At 36.1% G+C, this 26,665-nt stretch overlaps 1 protein-coding gene across 2 annotated transcripts in view; it reads left to right on the plus strand.

Moving 5' to 3' along the window:
- The first annotated feature begins 6,368 nt into the window (after nt 1-6,368).
- LOC107589607 (neuronal PAS domain-containing protein 3-like) overlaps nt 6,369-26,665 on the plus strand; it is a 56,684-nt gene continuing 36,387 nt past the window's right edge. Inside the window, exon 1 of one of the 2 annotated variants that reach the window (XM_016278100.1) lies at nt 6,369-6,550. In XM_016278100.1, coding sequence (XP_016133586.1) covers nt 6,430-6,550 — 121 coding nt within the window. In that variant the 5' untranslated portion in view covers nt 6,369-6,429. The remainder of the gene's footprint in view (nt 6,551-26,665) is intronic. The other variant, XM_016278099.1, reaches the window with a different exon arrangement.

Here is a 26,665-nt window from a genome sequence, read left to right on the forward strand (position 1 = left end):
GGTAATCAGATGATTTACTGGGAACCCTAATGAATGAGACCGCGTGAAAAGCAGAGGTTAATCATAGTCGTGTCAATCATCATTTATAGTGAAGTCTGCGCTTCTGGTCCAGCGATACGGCTTTTTCATGGCTGATGCTGATATTTAGAAAGCGAGGTGGCCTGTGGTCAGTGTAATGAATACTATGATAAATGATAAGAGATATAAAAAATTTCTTGAAATTCACATGTATTTTACATAATATTGAATTGTTATGAAACGTAACACCTACTTTTTCCACAGTAAATATATTTTACAATATATTTTTTAATGTAGATTCACACAATACATTTATATTTACACATATATTCACAATATTGATTTATGAAGCACAATACCTACTTTTTTACAGTGAATATATTTTAAAGCTTTAAATTATATATCATATTTTTATAAATTTATAAAATGGTATATAAATTGTATATTTATTTTTATATAACTTCAGCAACATTCAACTATGAACCATCATTTTAATATAATAATTATTATAAAAATGTGTGTGTGTGTATATATATATATATATATATATATTACGGAAAAAGAGTGAAAAATTTAAGGGGGTCTGAATACTTTCCGTACCCACTGTATATATACATATATATATATACACACTTTGTATTAGTTTTATATTAGTTTTATATTAGTCATTTGAAGTATTAGTAAAATACTAGTAAAAAAATGTTATATAATATTTACTATATAAAAATATATATATATACATGCAATAAATTATATATCATATTTTTATAGTATATATGTGTGTGTGTTACTGATTTTTTTCTATATCTTAATAATACTACATATTACTCTTTATTGTTTTTTTCCCCCATTTTATTTAATTATTAATTTTGTATTGTACAAAGTTATAAGAAAAAGTTTCTCACATAAAAGACAAAAGTTTTCTTCCAGTTCAGTGTTTCTCTTATTCAGCTCTGTTGTACAACTGAACAGGTTTTTTTTTTGGTTCTAGCTCTTGGCTATCCATGCGGCAGGGTTTGCATAATTTAACTGGGACTTTTAGTTCCCAGCTGGAACAAAAACAGAAGAACCAATGATTTGAACCTCACACGCTCTATCTCAGGGTCCAGACAAGCTCTCGCCGAATTGCTTTATGATTCACAAGCGTTATCAATTGATGGGAATATAACATGAATCATTTATTAAAAGAGTAATTACATGCTATGAAACGTATAATGTTCCATTTAGCACATTTGCGTTAAATGCATTAATTAATTCTGAACCCTCCAGCCAACATCAGTTTATTTGATTAATACTTTTTTTAAAGTCACTGACATTTTAAGGAACTGAAAGGAATTTCTCCCTCCCCTCAAAAGTGTTTAATGTGTTTTTCTGTCCCTGAGGATTTTAATGTTTGTGTCTTTCCCATGTTTAGGTTTTTAATAGTGGCACGGCTTGTATTGTACAGAAAAAAGCAGTAAAATTATTATTAAATACACACAGGCAGGAGAGTTTTTCTTTTTTTAAATGTGTTTTTTAATTCTAGACACTTTTCCCATATTTGACAAATTATTTTCGGTAAGTTGCACTAAAAATTAGCTTGTGTGCAGTGTTTATGGCAGTGTGCTCAGAAGCTATTTATGAGCAACTTGAGAGTCAAAGCTGTAAAGCTAGAGGTGATTTCAACCATCAGATTCTTACTTTCTCACATCAGCACTTGCAACAGCTATCTTAGCAGTGAGTCATGATTGTGCATTTGCATGCATGGACGGGGCCAAAATGTTCTTGGACTCCACACAGGTTAACTGGCAGGGAGCGTGAGGTGAGAGCCGTGGTGGCGCGTGTTTGATGCCAGCGAGTAATTGTGTCATAATGTGAGAGACGAGAGCTGGCAGCTTCCTATTGCTGTTTGGAGGGGTTCAGTGACACTTGACATGCCTCTTCAGCTTCACAGAGCAGGGCATGAGAGAGCGCTGGAGTAAATAGAGGGAGCTAATGCTTGCTTTTATGCAGAGACACAGGAATGAGAGAAGGGCGGGTCTCTGCCAGAAGGGGGTGGAGTGAAGGGGGAGGGGTCAGTGCTTCCAGAGCAGCTTGTTAAAATGAGAAGGATTGAATTTTTAAAAGAGGGGCAAAATGTGCAGAGTGGAGCCAGATGAATCTCATTTATCCGTATGATTCTGTGTTACTGAAATTCAAGACCTCATACTTATTACTTGCTTTTAAAACAGTTTAGGAAAGCATCACAGACTTTAATTTTGTTTAGTTTGGTGTTTGGTTTGATATGGAATTTTGAAATAAAAATATTTTATAAAATAAAATATAATATTTATTAACTTATAACCAAAGTAAAATATAGTTTACACTAATGAGTCACATGACACCGGGGAGAAAAAATGGCTAATTGGGCCCAATTTGTACATTTTCACTTAGGGGTGTACTCACTTTTGTGGCCAGCGGTTTAGAGATTAATGGCTGTGTGTTGAGTTATTTTGAGGGGACAGCAAATTTACACTGTTATACAAGCTGTATCCCTGTATACAAAGTGTCATTTCTTCAGTGTTGTCACATAAAATATTATATTATTAACTTAATTTTGAAATAAACATTTTCTAAAATATAATATTAAATTAATTACCTTAAAAACAAATAAAAATATAGTTATTTATATTTATTTGAAAGTTTGAAATAAAATTATTTTATAACATAACATATACTGTATGTATTAATTAAAAATAAAGACAAAAAATCTAGTTATTTATTTTATATGTAGTATGCAAGTATATTAGCAAAGGTTTATAATGAAGAAAGGGCCTAATAAAATGTATCTGTTTATTGGGTTTTATTCCATTTCCTAACCAGCTACAACAGAACAGCACATTTTAGCTGGAGTCAATGGACCTTTTGCTCCTCCCACATGAAAGAGAAATTTAGCACAAGAAACAAAGAAACCGCCCATCATGTGATGAAATTTGACAGCTGGGTATTATAACTGGGTATTATAAGAGCAGAACCATTTATAGGCGATAGCTGACATTTCTGAAATCTTGCTAATTAAGGGCTTCCTTCTTAAACTCAAGCATAACATCAGGGGGGTTTTTTTCTTTCTTCTCCATTTCCTCTCTCTTCATGTTTGTAAAATCAGGTGATTTCATTAATGCGTGCCAGTCAATCTTAATAAGCCAGTGGAAGGGGGGGGGGCTCTTATTGAGTGACCTTCTACAAAATAAGCAAGTTGCTGGTGGGCTCTGTCCGCAGCCCCACTCCAGCGAGCTGGGCCTCATTTACAATGCAAAACCTCCTTCTGTAATCCAAGTGTCCTTTCTGCAATCACAGAGCATAATCTGCTGCTCTCTTGTTACAGACAACACTTTACTGCACCGGCCATCACACAATGAATATTAGAGCCGATATTATTTTCTCAGTGCATTGTTCGCCCATCTTCACATCGCAGAGATTAAGGCAGGACGAGTGCTTTGTGCAGCCACTTGTGCTGAAAAGTGGCCTCATTCTAATACTGTTAAAATAGTCACCGGGGCCATGTGCGTGAATTATAATGGACACAAAAGGTTTGTCTGCTCTGGCATGTGAAAGAGAGATAGCTTTACATTTCATCTTTGCATGGAAATAGTTTTTAAAGCATTTATTGTGATGTGTTCACTTGCTGGGAGGCTGTCATCTATTTTTTATTTTTATTTTTTTAACTTTAAAATCAAAATGATAATCAAAAATTGACACTATTTACTCTATTAATATGCATTCGTAGTCATATTGCAAATAATTTATTAGCTGATGTTTGACCCTTTTGTGATAATTGATATGACTGCTACTGCTGCTAATAAATTATTTGTATTTTTTTTTCAGATATTATTAGTGTTTTTGTTGTTGTTGTTGTTGTTGTTTGTAAAAAAAATCAAATATTATTAGTGTTTTTGTTATTGTTGTTGAAAACATTGTAGAAAATGAATGTGATTTTTTTTTGTGTATTTACCATAATTTAATTCAATATTAAATATTGCACTAAAATATTAGATTTTTTTACTAGAGAGAGTCAATTTTTTTTTATTATTATTATTAATATTGTAGAAAATGAATATGCAGTTTTTGTGTATTGATCATCATTAAATATATGACCTAATCCAAGGGTGTCCAAACTCGGTCCTGAAGGGCCACTGTCCTGCAGAATTTAGCTTCACTTTGTCTCAACACCGGCCTGGAAGTTTCTAGTATGCCTAGTAAGACCTTGATTAGCTGGTTCAGGTGTGTTTAATTGGAGCCAAACTCTGCAGGACAGTGGCCCTTCAGGACCGAGTTTGGACACACCTGACCTAATCTGCAGATGTGATTTTCTTTCTTTTTATGTGAATGGCTTGTTTCTTCTTTTTGTTGGGATTGGACTCCAGTTGTCTGTAAGCCGGTTGAAAACCTCAACCCCATCTCTTTAGTTCTTCAAAAATAATCCTCAATTCTTTGGTCTACTGGATATAGGTGGAATGTCAGTCTTCCAGAGAAAGATCCCGAAAGTCTTACTTGGATTGTGCCTGCAGCTTTTTGATGCCCATGGACAAAAAAAGTCAGATGTGCTTTTGGGTTTCTAGTGTGAGGGGCCAAACAGTAAGAACTAGACAAAGAGAGCTGGAGAAACAGACAGACAGCTGGTGGTCCTGTTGCACAGTTGTTTCTGTGATTTTTGCTGTTTGTTTTACAGTAAGAGTTCAGTAAAATGTTCTATTTAAACTGTAGAGGTCCATATACATGTATATGTATGTATACATGCAAACTGCAGCATTAGTAAATTCCAACAGCTTGATTGTTTTATTATATTATTTTTATACCACTTTCTTTAAAAACAAAGGTTCCAAAAGTTTTTTTTTGTTTGTTTTTGCGTCTATGCTATAAAAGAACCAGTTCTTAAAAGCACCATTTTTTATATACGTATCTAAAGAATCTTTTTCCACTATATAGAAGCTTTTGTGGAATTGAAAGTTTCCATGGATGTTAGAGGTTCTTCATGGAATCATCAGTGTCAATATAGAACCTTTATTTTTAATAATAAAGAATTTGTGATAAACATATACTCTTACATACATTTCCAGAAATAGGTGTTTAAATCACTGTACATTTTCTTGCCTGTTGATAACTGTACACCTTCAAAACTGTTCTTGCATAGCCATTTTGTTTCTTCATGCATCACTCTCTGACCATCAGACAGCAGAATGCTGCTTTGGCAGTAATATCTTAAATCTGACAGCATTATTCTGTTTTACAGTTCTAGCATTGTGGCGAAATAACCCAAGCCCATGTCTCTGTCAGTGGCCCGTCTCGTAATTCATTGTTGCTGCTTGGAATAATAAACACTAAATTGCTTTGAGGGATAGGACATTAAAGGGATTATTCTCATGTAATCCGCGGGTCCCTGTAGACGTGGACCTGATCACAGAACAGCACAGAGCAGCGTTACTCAAAACACAACAATGGCATGTACACCACAGCGCCACAGCTACTTTAACCGCCTGTTGTTGTGTTTTGTTTTTTCTTGTCATCCCCAGTGAGCAACGGTAAATCCGCCCCCTCCCCCCGCTTATTAAATGAGCGTGTTTAAAGGTTAGACAAGCATACGCTAATTATTTGATTATTTGGACGAGAGAGCAGAAAGTTGTGTCTCGGTTAGCTGGGAAGAGGCAGAGGAAACCACTGGAGGGAGGATTGAAGTCAAAATAAAAAGAGCACAAGTGCTTTTAGCTGCGCTACAGTAACAGAAAAGCACATTAAGCTCACTATGAAAGAGAGCCGGGTGATACTTCATACTAACCTTCATGAATAAGTCATTAAAAGACTTTATATAATGCTAAACAGATCATATATGAATTAAAGTTTTGTGACATTTTTGTGAGTGTATGTGAGTGTATATGAAATAATGATCAGTTGAGAAATATATTATGTGATAGCTGTTTCTGAAGCTCAACTGGTGGAATATATATATATATATATATATATATATATGATGGTATTATATTTTTTTATTGCTTTCATTTGTATATTTAAATTTTTCGTTTGAATTTTAATTTGAGCAATTTTATGTGCTTTTTTTTTTAGGGGGTTATTAATTAATTAATTTATTTATTGTTTGTAGCTGTAGTACTTCAACCTAAAATTATTTCAGTTAGTTGCCAAGGCATCATTTCTCATTTTTATATAAATGTTTAACCTTAAGCTTTTCATCTAATATTTATATTTTGTTTCATTTTAGCTTGATTTAAATGAAATGTATTTTCATTTAGTAGTTTAAATGTTAGTTTTACTTAACAATAACAGCACTGTTTCATGTACTTTTTAGCTAATGTGTCTCTCTGGCTGTTGTTTGTGCTGCTGCAGGTAGAGCTGGCGGGCAGCAGTGTGTTTGATTACGTTCACCCGGGCGATCATGTGGAGATGGCCGAGCAGCTGGGCATGAAGCTTCCGCCGGGCAGAGGGCTGCTGTCTCAGGGCGGCGGGGCCGAGGACGGGGCCAGCTCTGCCTCTTCTTCCTCTCACTCTGAGACACCTGAGCCAGGTAAGATCATGTGACTATGAGCAGCCTTGTTGGTCAGGTTAGAACATGAGGGTTTAAAGTTTAGACATCATAGACTTGCACTGTGTGCGTGCAACCGGCAACCTTCGGTTTGTGTTTTGTTGCGCTCTAGTTTGGTTTTGCTGTTTTGGCCCTTTTAGATGTTTAATTTTAGATTATTTTAGTTTAGTCTAATTTAGTTTAGTTTATTCCTGTTTTAAAAACATTATTTTGTATAGATTAATGTTATTTGGATATTTTATAATTGTAATATTTTATTTTGTTTTGGCCATTTAAGATTTTTATTTTATTTTTTATTTTTTAATAATTAATTCAGGAATACTTGATTCTGATTCACTCAATGGTGAACAATTCCACTTTACGTCGGAGTCCTTGAATACATATATTTATTTCATTTTAGTTTCGTTTTTAGTTAAGTTTAGTCACTATTTTTAAAAAACATTATTATTTATTTTATTTTCTTTAATATTATTTAATTATTTAATAACTTTTTATAATTTTTATTTGATTTTATTATTTTATTTTAATACTTCATTCTGGAATACTTCATTCTGATTCACTCAATGGTGAATAATTCTGCTTCACGTCGGAGTCCTTGTAATTGGCTTATTACCGACAGTTAAAGGGATAGTTCACCCAAAAAGGAAAATGTGATGTTTATCTGCTTACCCTCAGGGCATCCAAGATGTAGGTGACTTTGTTTCTTCAGTAGAACACATATGATGATTTTTAACTCAAACTGTTGCAGTTTGTCAGTCTTATAATGGAGGTGGATGGGAATCACGGCTTTGAGAGTCAAAAAAACATACACAAACAAAACCAAATTAAACGCTGCGGCTCGTGATGATACACAGATGTGTAAAGACACAAAACGATCGGTCTGTGAAAGAAACTGAACAGTATTTATATAGTTTTTTACCTCTGATGCACTGCAGTGTCTGAACTGTCCTGAGAGCAGGGTTTAATTTGGTTTTGCTTGTGCATATTTTTTTGGACTCTCAAAGCCGTGATTCCCATTCACCTCCATTATAAGACTGACAGGCTGCAACGGTTTGAGTTAAAAAGCTTCGTTTGTGTTCTACTGAAGAAACAAAGTCACCTACATCTTGGATGCCCTGGGGGTAAGCAGATAAACATCAAATTTGCATTTTTGGGTGAACTATCCCTTTAATACTGACCTCTTTAGCCCTAAAATGTGTATTTTTTCCCCAAGACCTCTACTTTAATGTCTGGATTCTGTGATTTGTCAGTTATTTCTACATTATTGTAAATCATGGTTTTTAAAATAAACGGATGCATAATTTCAGTTTAAATATAAAAAGAAACATTTGCAATTCATTTGGGACACTGTTGCTTTGAGTTATGCTTTCATTCAATGATCTTGACGCTCCAAATTCAGGCTGTATTATTTGTTTTGTGTGTTCTTTATTTAGTCATTTATTTCTTCGCTTGTCTGTTTATTTATTTATACCCAAAGCCATGTTGCTTTCTGAGGTCTTTGTTATAGATACGTTGCACCAAGTGGTTAATATGATGCTCAGACACTATGAGTGGACCTCAGGTTGCCAAAATTGTGTGTGTGTCTGTGTGTGTTAATGGCATGTGTGACATGATATGCCTGATGAGTGTCTTCCGCTCGGCCCTGAACTCTCGATGAGCGGCCCGTGTGGCGGCAGCACTGTAACACAGGCTTACCCTGCTCCCGAATTTAATTAGAGGAATTGTATAGCAGGGATGAAAAGAGGTGACATTCCTCATTGGAATTCTTTTCAGGGCTCTTATAGACTTTGCCTTCCAAATGTTCCCATTTTCATTGTGTTGTACTGATGATAATTTAAGTATTAGGGGAAAATCCATTTATAAATTAAACAAAATGACTTGATATCCATCAGTCCCCGAGTTCATCAAGCTGTTCAAACATGAGGGAGATTGGCTGGTCGGCCCGGGTCTTCCGAGAGCTTCAGTAATTAGATCTGCCAAGGATTTATTCTTTGCTGATTGGAGCTTTAAATTAATTGAAGTTCCACATTTGTGATTTTGTCCTTTTCGTGGCGTTTTCTTTTTCTTTCTTTTTTTTCTAGCCAGGCAGAAATTTCATACTGGCAGACTCGAGGTGTGTGTGTGTTTATGTGTTAATATTCTTGGTGAGAGTGAGTGAGGGGGTCTTTAATGGTTAGAGGGTTGGTCTGACGTTGAGATTTATTTGTGTATACACAGAATCATTAAAGATGTGCTTTACAATCAGAAAAAGGGCACCATGGTCTGTCTTTTAACACCAGAGCTTAATTTATAAATTATGAGGACTGGAGACACATATTGTACAAAAAGTTTGTGGGGTATTTAATTTATAAGGATAAAAGTGTGTTTTAAAGTTGGGCAGCATGATGCCTTCCCTAGACGTCATCTTCATTGTTAGCTTGCTGGGATAGATTTGTTGCTTTAATTTTTTTTTTTTGCATTGTATGGAGCCCCTTAAGGGACATGGTGGTGGTTTTAAAAAAAAAATAGATGCATGGAAAAATTGCATTTTAATGTTTTTGCATTTACTCGTAAAACTTTAGTTTTTCTCGCAAAACTATCTTTGTGATGGAAGTTAATATGAGGTGGGAGGAAAAAGTACTTTTGCTAGAGAACACAAATGTCAGGACCATGTGATATTTCAGTTTTTCTTTTTTAATAAATCTGCAAAAATGTCAACAATTCTGTGTTTTTCTGTCAATATGGGGTGCTGTGTGTACATTAATGAGGAAAAAAACTTAACTTGAATGATTTTAGCAAATGGCTGCAATATTGTTAAGAGTGAAAATTTTAAGGGGGTCTGAATACTTTCCGTACCCACTGTACATTTTTTTTGAGAGAGTGCAATTTGCGAGAGAATTCAATCGTTTTGTGAGAGAACGCAAATTTTGTAGGAGGATGCAAAGTTTCTTGGGGGAACTCAATACTTTTGCGAGAGAAAAAATATTTTGCAAGCAAATGCAAATGTTTTGTAAGGGATCGTAAAGTTTATTGGGGGAATGCACTATTTTTTGAGAAAATGCAAGTGTTTTGTGCAACCCTCTACATTGTGAGTAAATCACTCGCATGTGCGACTAAATGATGTCTAATATTAGTCAATGGCTAATAAATTCTCAGATTTTACTCGCTAGTGTGTGAGTTGGAGGCTATAAGTTTAGCTCAGGCATATTTTCACTTGCCGAACATGCTGACTGAGTGCTTCAGAGTTTCTGTAGTTAATTATTCAACAAAAACAAGCTATAAATCATTGTATAGTATGACCAACACACTATTAGATAGATTAAACATAAATGTTCTTTTCTGTAGGCCAGGCCTATATGTTACGATGAAATTAGGTGATTTCACCTAACATTTTTATTTAACAACTACAATCACAGTATATTGACTGATTTGTTGAACTTCCAACCTTGTAAGCATGTAATAATTAAGACAACATAAAGCACTGACAAATAAGCCTGGTGTAAACATTAATATGAAAGTCAGTAACAAATCACACAAACTAAAGTAGATTGCAGAAATATAAAAACAAATCTGTAGATTTACCACACTACTTTAGGTTATTCACAGTCACTGTAATAAACATATGTAAACATGTGCACTGCACTTTTTAAACACTGTCTGTTAACTTTAGACCAGTGGTTCTCAAACTTTTTTGGTTGCGCCCCCCTCAGACTACCAAATAATTTCTCTAAACATTATGAAAAATTAATGTTTTTTTAATTAAAAAAAACCTACAGGGAAAAAAACACCTGCATCACTTGAAACATTGAAAAATAGAATAGAGAGAATAACTTATTAATCTCTCTGTTATTTATGTATTTTTTGTGGGTTTCTTGCTGTCCGCTAAGGCATAGGACACACACAGGCTTTCCTCCTCACCACCGACATTAAACACGTGTCTACACCGGACGCCAGCGGCAAAATACAGTAGAACCATTATAATCAGTGACGCTGTCTACATTAGATGCAGCGCAGCGCGACAAAACCCGACATTAAACTGATGCCTTGTTCTATTTATGACGTACTGACACAAAGTTAAAATGATTTGCACCGGTTGCTTTGTCGCATCTAGTGTAGAGCTGTTGCGGTGCGACGCGTCAACTGTGGTGTCCAGTATATACACGGCGAGTGAAGCCGAGAGCAAGATATGCCTCGTCATATTTCTGCATTAGCTTTTAAATGACTAGCACCTGCCTGGGTCTGTGCAACTTCTTCTATGGTTTAAGTAATTTAAAGCAGTTTTGCATAAGGCAGCAACTTAAAATGTGAAAAAAATGAAGGGGTATGAATATTTTCGCAAGGCACTGTGTCTGTGTATATATATATATATATATATATATATATATATATATAGTATATCAGTCTGGCGAGTAAACTAAAAAGTTTACTAGCCAATGGCGATTCAATTGCCAAGGCGTCTGTAGAGGGTTGTTTGTGAGAGAATTTAAATGTTTTGTGAGCGAATGCAAAGTTTTTCTGGAGAACACAATATTTATTGGAGTAACGCAGTAGTTTAGTGAAAGGGCACAAAAGCATTGAAATATAATTTTTTCCCCCATCACCATGTCCCCTCAGGGTGCTTGTAGTGTAACATTATTTTACTAGCGAAGATGATTTTCTTTGGCATAAATTACAAAAAACGGTGAAAAATCTCTCCAAGCCTTGGAGACTAAGACTTGGCTGGTTAGCATGGGACAATTCACCTCTGCTGGTTGACATGGCAACTACATCATCTAGAGACAAAAAAAACATTTTTTGTTGTTGTTGCAAACAATTTGTTATATTATTGTAAATATTTTGCCAGTGACCGTTCTTTCTGCTTCTTGAGTTTTATATTTACCTGTGTGCTGGCTTTGGCGTCACATCTGTGTGCCAGCCGCGCTTCTGTCATTAAGATGAATGGGAATGCTAATAGTTATCTTTCTCCAGGTATTATAGTCCGCCTTGGGACACAAAATCTCCCTCTTGTGCTCTATTTTTCTTTCTCTCTGAATGAACGGCATGCTGAGCGGTGTTTAAGGTGGAGTCAAGCGTTTCACCTCCTGTCACCTCCCTCATATGTGTGTGTGTCCTGCCTCTACACTCCTTTTTTCCTCCTCTTTCTGCCTATGATGTCACTTTTTTCATCCGCTCAACCTGCAGAGTAAATTGTGTTGTCAACAGCCTATTTTAAATATCTGGCAGTGCGGAGGGGAGAGCGTGTTTTCCCCTCATCGCTGGCTCCATCTCTCTCTCTCTCTCTCTCTCTCTCTCTCTCTCTCTCAAGGGCATGGCACACCGGCAATAAAGCGATAAACACGGCGGTATTTTTCTTGAAGATCGTAATCTTGCTGTTTGTCAACACAAGGCTTTTGATGAGCGTGAAAAGCAGCCCCCCGTTTGTGCATTAATAAAAGAAAACGATTCAAGCTTAATTTGCAATGAGATGAATTTGGAAACAGACGTGTGTGCCTGTGACATCTGTCCAATCAGCTCTGGCACAGAGAGCACATCACTCAGCGCACTGCTTTTAGTTACAGTTCCTTTAACCTATTCATTGGTTTTAAAGGAGCGATTCATTCAGCATTAGATGTTCATCTAATGGCGAACAAAGAAATCTTTTAAATTGGAGGTGTGTATTCTTCACTGCATTTCAGTCTTCATGTTCAAATTTTTTACTTATTTTGATAATTAATAGTAGTAGTTTTTGTAGTAGTAGTGTTGGGGAAGCTGCTATAAAATCTAGTTTACCAAGATACAAAATGCTCAGAATTTCAAGTAGTTAAACTACAGTTTATAGAGTCAAAGTAGTTCATAGTAGTAGTTAATCATTAACTTTAAATAAATAGTAATAAACATATATATTTTAATTATTTCTACAAAGAAAGCACAGGGAATTTTGTGATGATTGATTGATGATTGAATCATTTGAATCAATGATTCTGTTCTGTTGAGCTAGTTCATCGAAATGATTCGTTTGAATCAAAAGACAGATCATTACTGTAAATTGCTGAAATTATTGTAAAAGCAGTTCAGCTACTAAAAATAGTATAGTAGTGTAGTGTTAGTTAGTTGTGTCACTATGTTTAGTTAGTTTTAGCACACTAAAAGTGGTGATAAATATATGCAATATTAATGCAATATGCAATAAAAGGCTGTGCATTACTGTGATTTTACCTCAATTAAGGAGTGTTTTGGCATAATTTGTACATTATTATATAACTATATTACTGTATTGGCCCGAATATAAGACGACCCTGATTATAAGACGACCCCACTTTTTCCAGATGTACCTTTTGGAAAAAGGCTTTTTAAAAACCAAATCTTGTTTTTTCTCAGTAAAACACATTTTGTCTTCAATTATTTTCATATTGCATATTTTTCCTATTTGAATTTTTGTTTTGAAAGTATGGTAAAAACTGGTAAACTGTACCAACAATCACATTTAAAAAATATACACTTTGATATACCATTAAAAAAAAAAAACAGGTAGCCCATCTGAATTAGGACATTTAGGCTATCCATCTAATAGTAGCCTACCAACATCTTATTAACAGTAGAAGTTAAATCTTACTGTAGTCTTCAAATCTGGGAACTGTCTTATGTTTTAAAATCACAAAGGGAGTTTGGTGCCATCAGGCTAACGTGACAGTCACGACTCGGGCAGCTGTAAGCTTTTCTTTCTCTTTTGTTTTTACTCGCGATCTTTACAACACGCATTACATTACGTATTTCATGGCACACTTGATTTATGCATATTTGGCGCCACCTATTGTTGTGGGTGTATTATTGACATGTCAAAGTCTAGACCCTGAATATAAGACGACTGCGTTTTTTCAGATGTATTTCCAAGAAAAAAACATTGTCTTATATTCGGGTCAATACGGTAATATAGAATTAATAATCAAGAAAATTATGTACTGCTCAACTGATGTATATGAACTGGTTTGAATTTATTTTAAATTCTTTTGTTTGGCATTCAAATAAACAAAAAGTTATTTTGGTTTCACTTCAATTATAATGGACACATGAAGACCAGTATGATGTATGCTGACATACACCCAAGAAACAAGAGATGTGGCATTAAACATTGATAATAAGAACAAGATACTATAAATAAAGGGAAAAAAGCATCCGAATCAACCTTTGGCAGTGCTGCATGTGAGGATGATGGACTGAGAACATTGTGTGAGGAGTGTTCGGTCCCAGAGCAGGGCTGAGCGGGCGTCTCAGGGCATCCAGAGCAGCAGTCGCCCATGGGCAGGGTGATCCGGACTCTCCCGCAGGGTCAGACCTTTGATTTGTGTGGATCCTCCTCTAGCCTTTAACAGGTGTCTGCTGCTGCGGGTGACATTTGAAATGCAAATAGAGCTCTTTTCCACAAGGCCTCTGAATCTACCCCTGTCAGACCAGAGGAAAAACTCCTGCACAACACACGCACACATGCACATGTTCACACTGAAACGCTGTCAGATAAGACTTGTGTTTTGAAATGAATGGGAAGAGGCTGGAGTGAGATGTCAGATCATGTGTTTCACTTTTTGTCACTCTTGCCAATGGTGGTTATTTGGGATCATTTACAACACAAAATATTTTTGCAGGCCATAAAACTGTAGTTTTTCTATTAGTAGTAGTAGTTTTACATTTTTATTATTTTACATTTACACCTTCAGCTTTCGTTTGATGAATGTTCATTAACCTTTCAAATGTTTACTGTTTAAAATTTTGTCTATGAGATATTAGTAGATTGTATGTGAAAGCATGAGCTCTCTATGGTCAGTTTGCACAAGTTGCAAAATGGCATCAAAATGCACAGCTTTAGTTTTCTGCTCCTGTGTATATAAAACATTAAAATAGGGAACCCTTGAAAATGAAGTAGTTTGTAGGTAGAAAATACAAGTAGTTTCTTAGACACTTAGGCCCAATCCAAATTCTATTTTATACCCCTTCCCCTTCCCCTATTTTCACCCTTACCCCTTGACACTCTTTCAAGGGACAAGGGGAAGGGGTGAAAATATTCCCCTAAGAATTGGGACACCACACACGTCATCATACGTCGTCTAGCTCCTACAATACACACACCTATACTGGTGTGCTGGTGTGCAGTAGAGCATTATTGGGGGGACTAGCCCCCCTCAATGTCTATGGTGGTTATCGCCCTGATCAGACATGAAAATATGTTGTGGCACTATCGTGCAGTCTATAATGATATGACGCTAGTTGGCAAATATTAGTGATTTTTTGCAAACATTTCTTTGAGTAACATGACGTTAAATATGAGCTCACAATTGAATGTAACATTAACATAAAACAAATGATTACTTTTTGTTAAAATCTTTATTAATGCCAAAAATGCTTACATTTATGTGTCTCTTTGTTCTCTCGGGCAGCCCATTATTGGGGGGACTAGCCCCCCTCAATGTCTATGGTGGTTATCGCCCTGATCAGACATGAAAATATGTTGTGGCACTATCGTGCAGTCTATAATGATATGACGCTAGTTGGCAAATATTAGTGATTTTTTGCAAACATTTCTTTGAGTAACATGACGTTAAATATGAGCTCACAATTGAATGTAACATTAACATAAAACAAATGATTACTTTTTGTTAAAATCTTTATTAATGCCAAAAATGCTTACATTTATGTGTCTCTTTGTTCTCTCGGGCAGCCATGTTGCCCCTGAAGCCGGTTTACGCTGAGATAATTCATACCCCTTCGTTTGAAGTGTGGTCCCGAAAAATCTTTGTTTGAAGGGCTGTTTGGCCCTTCCCCTACCCCTACCCCTACCCCTCCAACCAAAAGAGAACTGAGACACCCCTACCCCTTCACGTGAACGCGCGAAACGGAGGAGTAGGGGAAAGGGGAAGGCCTAAGGGGTAGAATTGGGATTGGGCCTTAATATCACATCATCTGGAAAGCGTTGAAATGTTATTTTTTATTTATGTACAAAATATTTTTTAAAAATGCAAATATAAAAAGTGCTATAAAGGACCTAGTACCACGGTGATACCATGTTTTTGTAAGTAGTTTGTAAGTATGCTACATGAATATGATAATCAATCAGTACCATGGTAAATATCAAGTAATATTTGTTTTCATCAAGTTTAAACGTCAATCTTCCACCTTCAATCTAATTAATTAATAAAAAGTAAATGAATAAACAATAATTGGCAGGGCTTGTCAACACATTCCAACTTTATTTTTATGTTTTTATTTTATATTTAGAATTTTATTTTTTGTATTCTGTAGTTCATGTGACATTGAAGTAATGATGCTGAAAATGAAGCTTTCCATCACAGGAATAATTCTAATTGTAATAATAATTCTAGTTTTACTTAGCATTATGTTTAATACCATAGTTTAGTGTAACTGTAATTATTACTATTCACACATTTTTTCTTATATATGTATATAATTTTCAAAATATATTTTGCGGTATCCTGTAGCTTTCATATATTTGTAGTCTTATAATACCATAGTTTAGTATCACTATGATGGTTATTTCAATCTTCCACCTTCAATCTAATTAATTAATAAAAAGTAAATGAATAAACAATAATTGGCAGGGCTTGTCAACACATTCCAACTTTATTTTTATGTTTTTATTTTATATTTAGAATTTTATTTTTTGTATTCTGTAGTTCATGTGACATTGAAGTAATGATGCTGAAAATGAAGCTTTCCATCACAGGAATAATTCTAATTGTAATAATAATTCTAGTTTTACTTAGCATTATGTTTAATACCATAGTTTAGTGTAACTGTAATTATTACTATTCACACATTTTTTCTTATATATGTATATATATAATTTTCAAAATATATTTTGCGGTATCCTGTAGCTTTAATATATTTGTAGTCTTATAATACCATAGTTTAGTATCACTATGATGGTTATTTTTCATGCAGTCTTTTTGCTATAGGAAATGTATTGAGTTTCATTCAGCCGCAGGGCTCTAAGGACACCAGAGGCATCTAGCCGAGGTCGCTGACCTCAACGCCTGCTGTCCACTGTCTGGGTCATTAGGGGATTCTGTGGTCTGCATTACCCAGAATCCTCCCACGTGAATCCCGCTCCATCGTAGGTGTTTGGCACATATAGAGAAGTGTCCTTGAGAAGAGTTGGGGTCACACAAGCAGTTAGTACTGGCTCAGAATACAAATAATGGGATTAGCACTCACAGACAGCACACATTAGCCTAACAAACCTGTCAAATAGTGTGTTTCTCATCGCTTTCACACACCGTTTAAGATACTCATGTAGTCTAGATTTTTTTTGTGTGTGTTTAGTATGCCCTATATTGATTCTTTTTATTTTTGATTCTTTTAGTATTTAGAAACATACGTTTTGTATATGAATATCATTGCATTGCAATATCAAACAAAGTGGCATTTGCGATCAAATGATGCCAGACCTGTTAACGTAGTCCACGTAGTCACACAAACACCTGTGTTCTGGGAAAATGGGATATCAATGGGGTCAGTAGTGATCACATGACTAAAACTATTGGAGGAGTTTTAATTGAAATCTGAACGTTTGAAGTGTGGTCCCGAAAAATCTTTGTTTGAAGGGCTGTTTGGCCCTTCCCCTACCCCTACCCCTACCCCTCCAACCAAAAGAGAACTGAGACACCCCTACCCCTTCACGTGAACGCGCGAAACGGAGGAGTAGGGGAAAGGGGAAGGCCTAAGGGGTAGAATTGGGATTGGGCCTTAATATCACATCATCTGGAAAGCGTTGAAATGTTATTTTTTATTTATGTACAAAATATTTTTTAAAAATGCAAATATAAAAAGTGCTATAAAGGACCTAGTACCACGGTGATACCATGTTTTTGTAAGTAGTTTGTAAGTATGCTACATGAATATGATAATCAATCAGTACCATGGTAAATATCAAGTAATATTTGTTTTCATCAAGTTTAAACGTCAATCTTCCACCTTCAATCTAATTAATTAATAAAAAGTAAATGAATAAACAATAATTGGCAGGGCTTGTCAACACATTCCAACTTTATTTTTATGTTTTTATTTTATATTTAGAATTTTATTTTTTGTATTCTGTAGTTCATGTGACATTGAAGTAATGATGCTGAAAATGAAGCTTTCCATCACAGGAATAATTCTAATTGTAATAATAATTCTAGTTTTACTTAGCATTATGTTTAATACCATAGTTTAGTGTAACTGTAATTATTACTATTCACACATTTTTTCTTATATATGTATATAATTTTCAAAATATATTTTGCGGTATCCTGTAGCTTTCATATATTTGTAGTCTTATAATACCATAGTTTAGTATCACTATGATGGTTATTTTTCATGCAGTCTTTTTGCTATAGGAAATGTATTGAGTTTCATTCAGCCGCAGGGCTCTAAGGACACCAGAGGCATCTAGCCGAGGTCGCTGACCTCAACGCCTGCTGTCCACTGTCTGGGTCATTAGGGGATTCTGTGGTCTGCATTACCCACAATCCTCCCAGGTGAATCCCGCCCCATCATAGGTGTTTGGCACATATAGAGAAGTGTCCTTGAGAAGAGTTGGGGTCACACAAGCAGTTAGTACTGGCTCAGAATACAAATAATGGGATTAGCACTCACAGACAGCACACATTAGCCTAACAAACCTGTCAAATAGTGTGTTTCTCATCGCTTTCACACACCGTTTAAGATACATGTAGTCTAGATTTTTTTTGTGTGTTTAGTATGCCCTATATTGATTATATTCACACATTTTTTCTTATATATGTATATAATTTTCAAAATATATTTTGCGGTATCCTGTAGCTTTCATATATTTGTAGTCTTATAATACCATAGTTTAGTATCACTATGATGGTTATTTTTCATGCAGTCTTTTTGCTATAGGAAATGTATTGAGTTTCATTCAGCCGCAGGGCTCTAAGGACACCAGAGGCATCTAGCCGAGGTCGCTGACCTCAACGCCTGCTGTCCACTGTCTGGGTCATTAGGGGATTCTGTGGTCTGCATTACCCACAATCCTCCCAGGTGAATCCCGCCCCATCGTAGGTGTTTGGCACATATAGAGAAGTGTCCTTGAGAAGAGTTGGGGTCACACAAGCAGTTAGTACTGGCTCAGAATACAAATAATGGGATTAGCACTCACAGACAGCACACATTAGCCTAACAAACCTGTCAAATAGTGTGTTTCTCATCGCTTTCACACACCGTTTAAGATACTCATGTAGTCTAGATTTTTTTTGTGTGTGTTTAGTATGCCCTATATTGATTCTTTTTATTTTTGATTCTTTTAGTATTTAGAAACATACGTTTTGTATATGAATATCATTGCATTGCAATATCAAACAAAGTGGCATTTGCGATCAAATGATGCCAGACCTGTTAACGTAGTCCACGTAGTCACACAAACACCTGTGTTCTGGGAAAATGGGATATCAATGGGGTCAGTAGTGATCACATGACTAAAACTATTGGAGGAGTTTTAATTGAAATCTGAAGTTCCTGAGGTCTGCGGCTCAAACATATTGATTTTATTCAGGCTGACCCAGCCAATGGGGTCACGTTTGAACCCATCTGACATTTCTTCAATTCATCTCACTTTCCGAGCCCCAATACTTCACCATTCTGAGAGGCAATAGAGGGGTGTGTGTGTGTGTGTGTGTGTGCCACACTAGAACAGACAACCTAATATAATCTGTCTCCTGTAATCATGTGTGTAAAAAAAAAAAACTGATATAATAGCTCAACATATTTATAAACATCTAAAAAGCTACATGTTTTTATATTTATTAAATTATTGGTAATATTTTGCAACAAGTTTCAATATAAAAACTATGATAGTTTATGCATAGTTATCTTGAACAATAAACAACTGAATCCAATTCATCTCACTTTCCGAGCCCCAATACTTCACCATTCTGAGAGGCAATAGAGGGGTGTGTGTGTGTGTGTGTGTGTGCCACACTAGAACAGACAACCTAATATAATCTGTCTCCTGTAATCATGTGTGTAAAAAAAAAAAACTGATATAATAGCTCAACATATTTATAAACATCTAAAAAGCTACATGTTTTTATATTTATTAAATTATTGGTAATATTTTGCAACAAGTTTCAATATAATAACTATGATAGTTTATGCATAGTTATCTTGAACAATAAACAACTGAATCTTACAGAATGTATTAATGTACACTACTGTTGAAAAGTTTGGGTTCGTTAAGTTTTTTTCTTTTTTTTTCAAATATCAAAATATTATCAAAATATAACATTGAAATCAATAATGAATGTTTCTTCTTGAGCAGCAAATCAGCATATTAGAATGATTTCTGAAGGATCGTGTGACTGCTGGAGTAATGATGCTGAAAATACAGCTTTGATCACAGGAATAAATTATATTTTGTAATATATTAAAGTAGAAAACAGTTATTTTAAATTGTAATAATATTTCCCAATATTATGGTTTTTACTGTATTTTTGATTGAATAATTGCACCTATGGTGAGCATAAAAGGCTTCTTTCAAATTTTGCTGCGGCGCCCAGGGAGCAGTTGGGGGTTCGGTGCCTTGCTCAAGGGCACCTCAGTCGTGGTATTGAAGGTGAGAGAGAGCGCAGTACATTCACTCCCTCCACCTACAATCCCTGACGGTAGGAGACTAGAACCCGCAACTTTGGGTTATGAGTCCGACTCTCTAACCATTAGGCCACGACTTCCCCATGTCTAATTAAATTACCAATTTGTAATGCATTACTTGTATTTTAACAACTTTAACCTCTGTTAGTTCATGATAGATCATGTTATCTATTGCATCAACTAATGCTAATATATTGAACCTTGATGTAAAAGTATTAGCTGTGATATAAACAAGATTTATATCACAATAATGCACTTGAAGTGTGTAAGTCACATCTGCATATTTGAACAGAGTATGTTTGTGGCTTTAGTTAACCCTCTCATGCACTTGACATGATTTGAGTTGCTTCCCATGAAAAGTGTAACAACGTTTGTAGGTCGGGAAGGAGGCGGGAACCTGCGGAAGCTCAAAGGAGATTTTAATAAAATAAACAAACACAAAACGAAAGTAAAAGCGGCAGCCCCTCGCGGACGACTGCCGCACACAAAACACAAAATAAAATCCAGGCCTGGTCCTCTCTCGTCTAACACGGTCGTCACTCCTCCTCTTTATGGCGGATGGCCGCAGGCTCCGGCCTCCTGGCGAACGGGCAGACTCCTCTGCTCCCTCCCAGACGGCAGCCACCCCTCCTCGATCCAGGAGCGCGGCAGCGAGCTCTCCGTCCCACCTCCTCTTCCGTCGTTCCAGCACCAACGCCTCAGGCAGCCACCGGCGGTCTTTCCGCTTCTTCCTGCTGCCCGATCTCCTCAGCACCGTGATCCCCCTCAGCAGCGAGGGCTCTCTGACAGCATGTCCCTCCTTCCTCCCGGGTTTCGGCACCAATGTAACTACGTTTGTAGGTCGGGAAGGAGGCGGGAACCGGCGGAAGCTCAAAGGAGATTTTAATAAAATAAACAAACACAAAACGAAAGTAAAAGCGGCAGCCCCTCGCGGATGACTGCCGCACACAAAACACAAAATAAAATCCAGGCCTGGTCCTCTCTCGTCTAACATGGTCGTCACTCCTCCTCTTTATCCTTCCGGAGCTCCTCCGTGAGACTCGAGACCGGTGAGTGGTGCAGGTGTCACGCATTAGCAATTACTCCACCGGCCTCGCGCCGTTCCTACGGCTCTCGGCCCCGCCCCCCTCGCCACAAAAAGCTTTTCAAGTCAGTTGCGTTTCCTCAAGTAAATGCTGCCTATGTAGACAGTAAACAGCAGTGAAGCTCCTAGGGTTTCTCATCATGAAAGTTGCTCATCATGACTGATCTGTCTAGAGCTAACATATGTTAAGAGCCACAGGAGCTCAGAGATCTTATGCTGACATGTTTAATACTGGCCAGCCAGAACATCCTGTCTGGCCTCCATCCAAAAAGAACAGCTTTCCGGACCAGACATCTGCAGATACACAAACTGACCTGCTGTTTTTTTTGCCTCTATATTTAAAAACTTTTGTCTCTTTTGGTGTAATTTTTGCCCTGGCCTACACCATGTACATTCGTTTTATGTTGCATATGTTTGACATGTATGTAAACAGCATGTTTGTGTAGTGCACTTGTAGGCAGCTCTGTAGCTTTTACAGCAGTGGTGCAGTAACGATCCTGCTAGTTGTAAGTAAAAGACATAATGCTTGTTAATTTTGCCTACTTGAAACATCATAGGTTACTCCGAAATTTTGAAAGGGCCTATCGCTTCATCAGATAGATTCACTGTCAAAAGCTCCGAGCTGGGCGTCGTGATGAACTAGCCACCATAAATAAGGGCCCAGCCTGCTTGCTAAGACAAATGTTTTTAATCATCTGATGTGTTCATTTATCCCAGGCCCTAAGTTTAGCCTTAAATTAAGACTCTTGCTAGAACATAACTTGATTTAAAAATGGCCATCAATCCTGACCAGTCTTTACGTGCAGGAAAAGCTCAGAGGAAGGGTGTTGATCTTTATTTGTCCTTTGCTGTACCTATAAGTCAAGAGTTAAGAGGCATTTATTTATCATTTGCATAGTTAACACTGGGGAAAACTGGGCATTGAAATGCTTGTGACGAGGCTCAGACATACAGTGACAATAACAGGACCATACAAAAAACATATAGATATAGACGTACGTGGAGGGCACTGAGATATTGAGTGACTTCAGTGACCATAGGCAGAACAATAACACAGACAGAGCATTAAATACAAATAAGTGGCAGTAACAGATACAGTATTACATATACCTTATAAACACATTAAAAGGTATATGTAAACTTAAAAATGAACATTTTGCCATCATTTACTCACCCTTAAGTTCTAGATCCATATGACCTTCTTTTTTCAGGGGAACACAAAAGGAGTTTGTTAATAGTAGAATGTCCAAGCTGTTCTTTTCCATTGAAATGAAAGTCAAGAAGATTTTGAATTAAGTCCTTTTTGATCAGTCTGAACATTCTTCAAAACATCTCGTTTTGTGTTCTACAGAAGAAAGTGAGGTTTCAAGCTACATGAAAGTTAGGCATTCTTTAAATATACAAATAACCTTTTTTTAATGTTTTGTTGCAACAAATAGCTTTGTGTAAAAAATATGGGACTTTTGATACCCGTTTTCCTTTTATTTTATTATTGTTGTTTAGTTTTATTGTGTTTTTAGGTGGTTAGATGTGTCATATCAAGTGACAAAGGACATCAAACAGCATCATCTTTAGTGCCTTTCATGCTTATTTTCAAAACATTTTTATAGGAACAACAAAATTACTCATCTCATTAGTCACCTTTTTGTTTTAAGTTTTTTGTATACTTATGCCTCTTTTATTTGTTTATTGTGCATTTTTGTATTTCACTTTAACTAGAGCTTTAATTGAACACATTAACATGTTTAAAAAAAACAATTAACTTGACATGGTGTATTGTAAACTTTGGCACTTTTTGCATGAGACGCAGAGATAATATATTGCTTTCTAAAGCCTCTTTTTGTATCTGTTCACTTTGTCTGTCAGAATCATGTAATGTCTTTTAATTATCTTCATTTAAGGGCTTTTCTCAGGAAATATTGATATATATGCAATGAATTAATTGGCATATCATGTAATTAAACGATCAGCTGTAGTTGTACTGAGTTGAGTTCACGGCATCATCTTTTACTTCTGGCATATGTGTGCGTTCTGAGGGTCTTTTATTCTCGGTGACGGCAGCGTGGGCTGAGGAGCCACATGCTGATGCCTCTCATCTCAGCTATTATTAAAGGGCATTATCAAGCTTTTCAAATGTCTATAGCACTTCAGCCGTTATGAGCCCTTCAGTATCAAACCATACAGAAACATGCAAAACAATCCAGCGAGAGGAACAAAGAAACTAATGACAGCTTAGCCGGCCTAAAAGATTGAGAATTCTGTCACGAGGAAAGTGCAAGATCACTGGAGGAGGAAGGCTTCGGAGCTTTGAAAGACAAAGGCGGGATCAAGCGGTCTCCGAACTATTAGAAGCCAGTTTTATTTAAGCTTATTTGGCTGATAAGGTTGTCAGAAAGGGCTTTTTATCAAGCGCGAGAAGTAGGCGCTGAGCATTACGCCTCCGTTCCCAGGCAGTGGGTGTGTGGCGAGTCGCGCGGTGGGAAAGTCTTTTCGTAAAGCTGCTTGGCGCTTTCACACAGGAAAAGCCCAATTTTAGCTCAGCTTCTGCAGGATGAGAGGACAGTTAGGACTCGACCCCGAGATCATCTTTTTTTTATGCGTTTTATGGATTTTGTCATCATCAAGCTTGTGTATTTGGTTTGGTGAAGTGCTTGCTCAGGCTACAGTGGGTTTTTTCTGTAAAGGTTTTTGAAGTAGCAAAAGCACACATAGGTTTACCTTTGAATTTTAAGCTATTGATTCTTATTAGCTTAGTAATATGGTGAAGAAACACAGAAAACGGCTGGACTTGAGCCTGCATCATCTGAAGAATATGTGCTAACAAGTTTGGTATATGTTTTTGTTTTTTTTACTTGAGCTGTATAGACAAATATTACTAGTATACTTTTTTTTTGTCTTTTTTTTTTTGGTCCATAGAAGTGAACTAAAAGTGACCAAACCTCCCTTTGGGAACATTCAGAGAATGAAATGGAAAAATGATTTGCAAATAACGCTTACTCTTTACGATTGATAGAATGAAGAAAGGAAGGAAGGAAAAGAAGAATTAATGAATGAATGGACGAAAAAATGGAGCTAACAAATAATTGAATGAACAAATTAATGAATAATCAAAGGCTCAAAGGTACACAACTGTTCATAAGTTTGGGGTCAGTAGTTTTTTTTTTTTTAAGAAATATTATATATTTGTTTAGAAAGGATGTATTAATTGATCAAAAGTGACAGTAAAGACATTTATTTAAAAAAAACTATTTTTAAAAAATGCTGTTCTTTTGAGCTTTCTATTCATCAAAGTTATATTATAATTTTCCCCCAAAAAATGTAAAGAAGTATTTATATGTTTATCTGAAATGATTCAGAATCAGTCCTAATCTTGTTCATTTACTTACGCTACATGATGTTGGAAAGAAAGACAAATGAATGCATAAATCAATGAATGAACAACAAATGTGTGACAGAATGTATATACTGTACTGTTTAAAAGTTTGGGGTCGATAAATGTTTTTGAAAAAAGTTTTTGAAAAAGTCTCTTATGCTCACCAAAACTTAATTTATATGATCACAAATACAGAAAAAAACTGTCATATTGTGAAATAGTTTGATAATTTGATAAGTTAATCATGAAAAAAATAACTAACAAATGATTGAATTAACAAATTAATGAATAAACAAAGGCTCAAAGGTACACAACTGTTCATAAGTTTGGGGTCAGTAGTTTTTTTTTAAAGAAATATTATATATTTGTTTAGAAATGATGTATTAATTGATCAAAAGTGACAGTAAAGACATTTATATTTTTAAAAAACTATTTTTTAAAAATTGTTCTTTTGAACTTTCTATTCATCAAAGAATCTTGAAAATTATAATTTTCCAAATTTTAAAACTGTTTTCAAAATTGATCATAAGAAATGTTTCTTGAGTAGCATATTAGAATGATTTTTGAAGGATCATGTGACTCTGAAGACTGGAGTAATGATGTTAAAAATGCAGCTTTGCATTACAGGAATAAATTATATTTTATAATATATATTTTATATTTATATTTTTACTGTATTTTTTACTGTAGTTTTCATTGTTTATTTTATTTAATTAGTTTGCTATTTTTGATTTGGGTTAGTCTGTTAATAATTATAATTAGCTTTATAGCAGAACAAAAATCTTGTGTGTGTGTATGCCTCATTTCGGTTTATTATGCACTACAAGAAAGCAATCTATATTTTTAAAGGGGTCATATGACTTTGCTAAAAAGAACATTATTTGGTGTATTTGGTGTAATGAAATGTGTTTATGCGGTTTAAGGTTTAAAAAACACATTATTTTCACAAAGATTTGATTTTTGATTTGATTTTTACAAAGCTCATCGGTCTGAAAAGCGAGGTGTGCTCTGATTGGCCAGCTATCCAGTGCGTTGTGATTTGCTGAATACCTCAAGCGTGTGACGGAAATGTTACACCTTTTAACACACTGTTATGCCGTCTCCCGGCACGACGAGACAAAACCAATAAAACCCAATACAAACGAGGCATTTGTTGCATCCAGTGGGGACATAATTACTGATTATAATGACTTATACTTTGTTTTGTGTATCGCACCACGTAAACATGAAACCATGTCTGCATTTGTGATCGGAGAAACGACAAACAACAAGCGCTACTCGTGTTTGAATCGTCAGTGGCAAATTCTTTAAATATAAAAAATGTACTTACAGGCTGTGAGTCAGAAGCGCCTGACTGTCCTTGAAAAGTTGGAACTGCCCCACTTTATAGAACAGCCTTTGAGCACAGACCCATTGTATGCTACTCTGCAGGTTCAGGAAACAGTCCTCCATAAAATGCGTCACACAGCGCACACACACGATGGGCTTGAGTGAGCGGAGGCCGGCGGCCTTGAGAACGGCACGGCCGGTGGATTCGACGAAGGAGGCTTGTGGCAACCACATGTGACGACCCCGGGCTGGACTCCGCTTCGTCCACTCACACACGGCGGGCTAGAGTGAGCGGCGGCAGACCACATGTGACGACCCCGGGCTGGACTCCGCTTCGTCCACGGTGAAAGCCGATCCGGCAAACCACAGCGCAAAGTTAATGTATTTCCTCAGCAACCAGCACGGATCAGCTCCAGGCATGAAGCGGATATCGTCCTCTTTTGGAAGGCCAAACAAAGTAGTTTCGCTTTCACAACGAAACACAGTGTCACAAGTTACGCCTTTCTTTGTGTGAACATTTGGGCAAATCTTCCCACACGGTGACGTAGACATGACTTTTATAAAGAATATCTCTTTGGATTTGAGACTTTAGTCTTTGCAACTTTACAGATCTTCTTTATGCACCAAGAGCTTGTAACACTCCAAAGAGAAAGGAAAAATTGAAATCGACCCCTCATATGACCCCTTTAAATCA

Source organism: Sinocyclocheilus grahami, unplaced genomic scaffold (genome assembly GCF_001515645.1).
Source record: "Sinocyclocheilus grahami isolate Dianchi unplaced genomic scaffold, SAMN03320097.WGS_v1.1 scaffold118.1, whole genome shotgun sequence".
NCBI classification, from domain to species: Eukaryota; Metazoa; Chordata; class Actinopteri; order Cypriniformes; family Cyprinidae; genus Sinocyclocheilus; species Sinocyclocheilus grahami.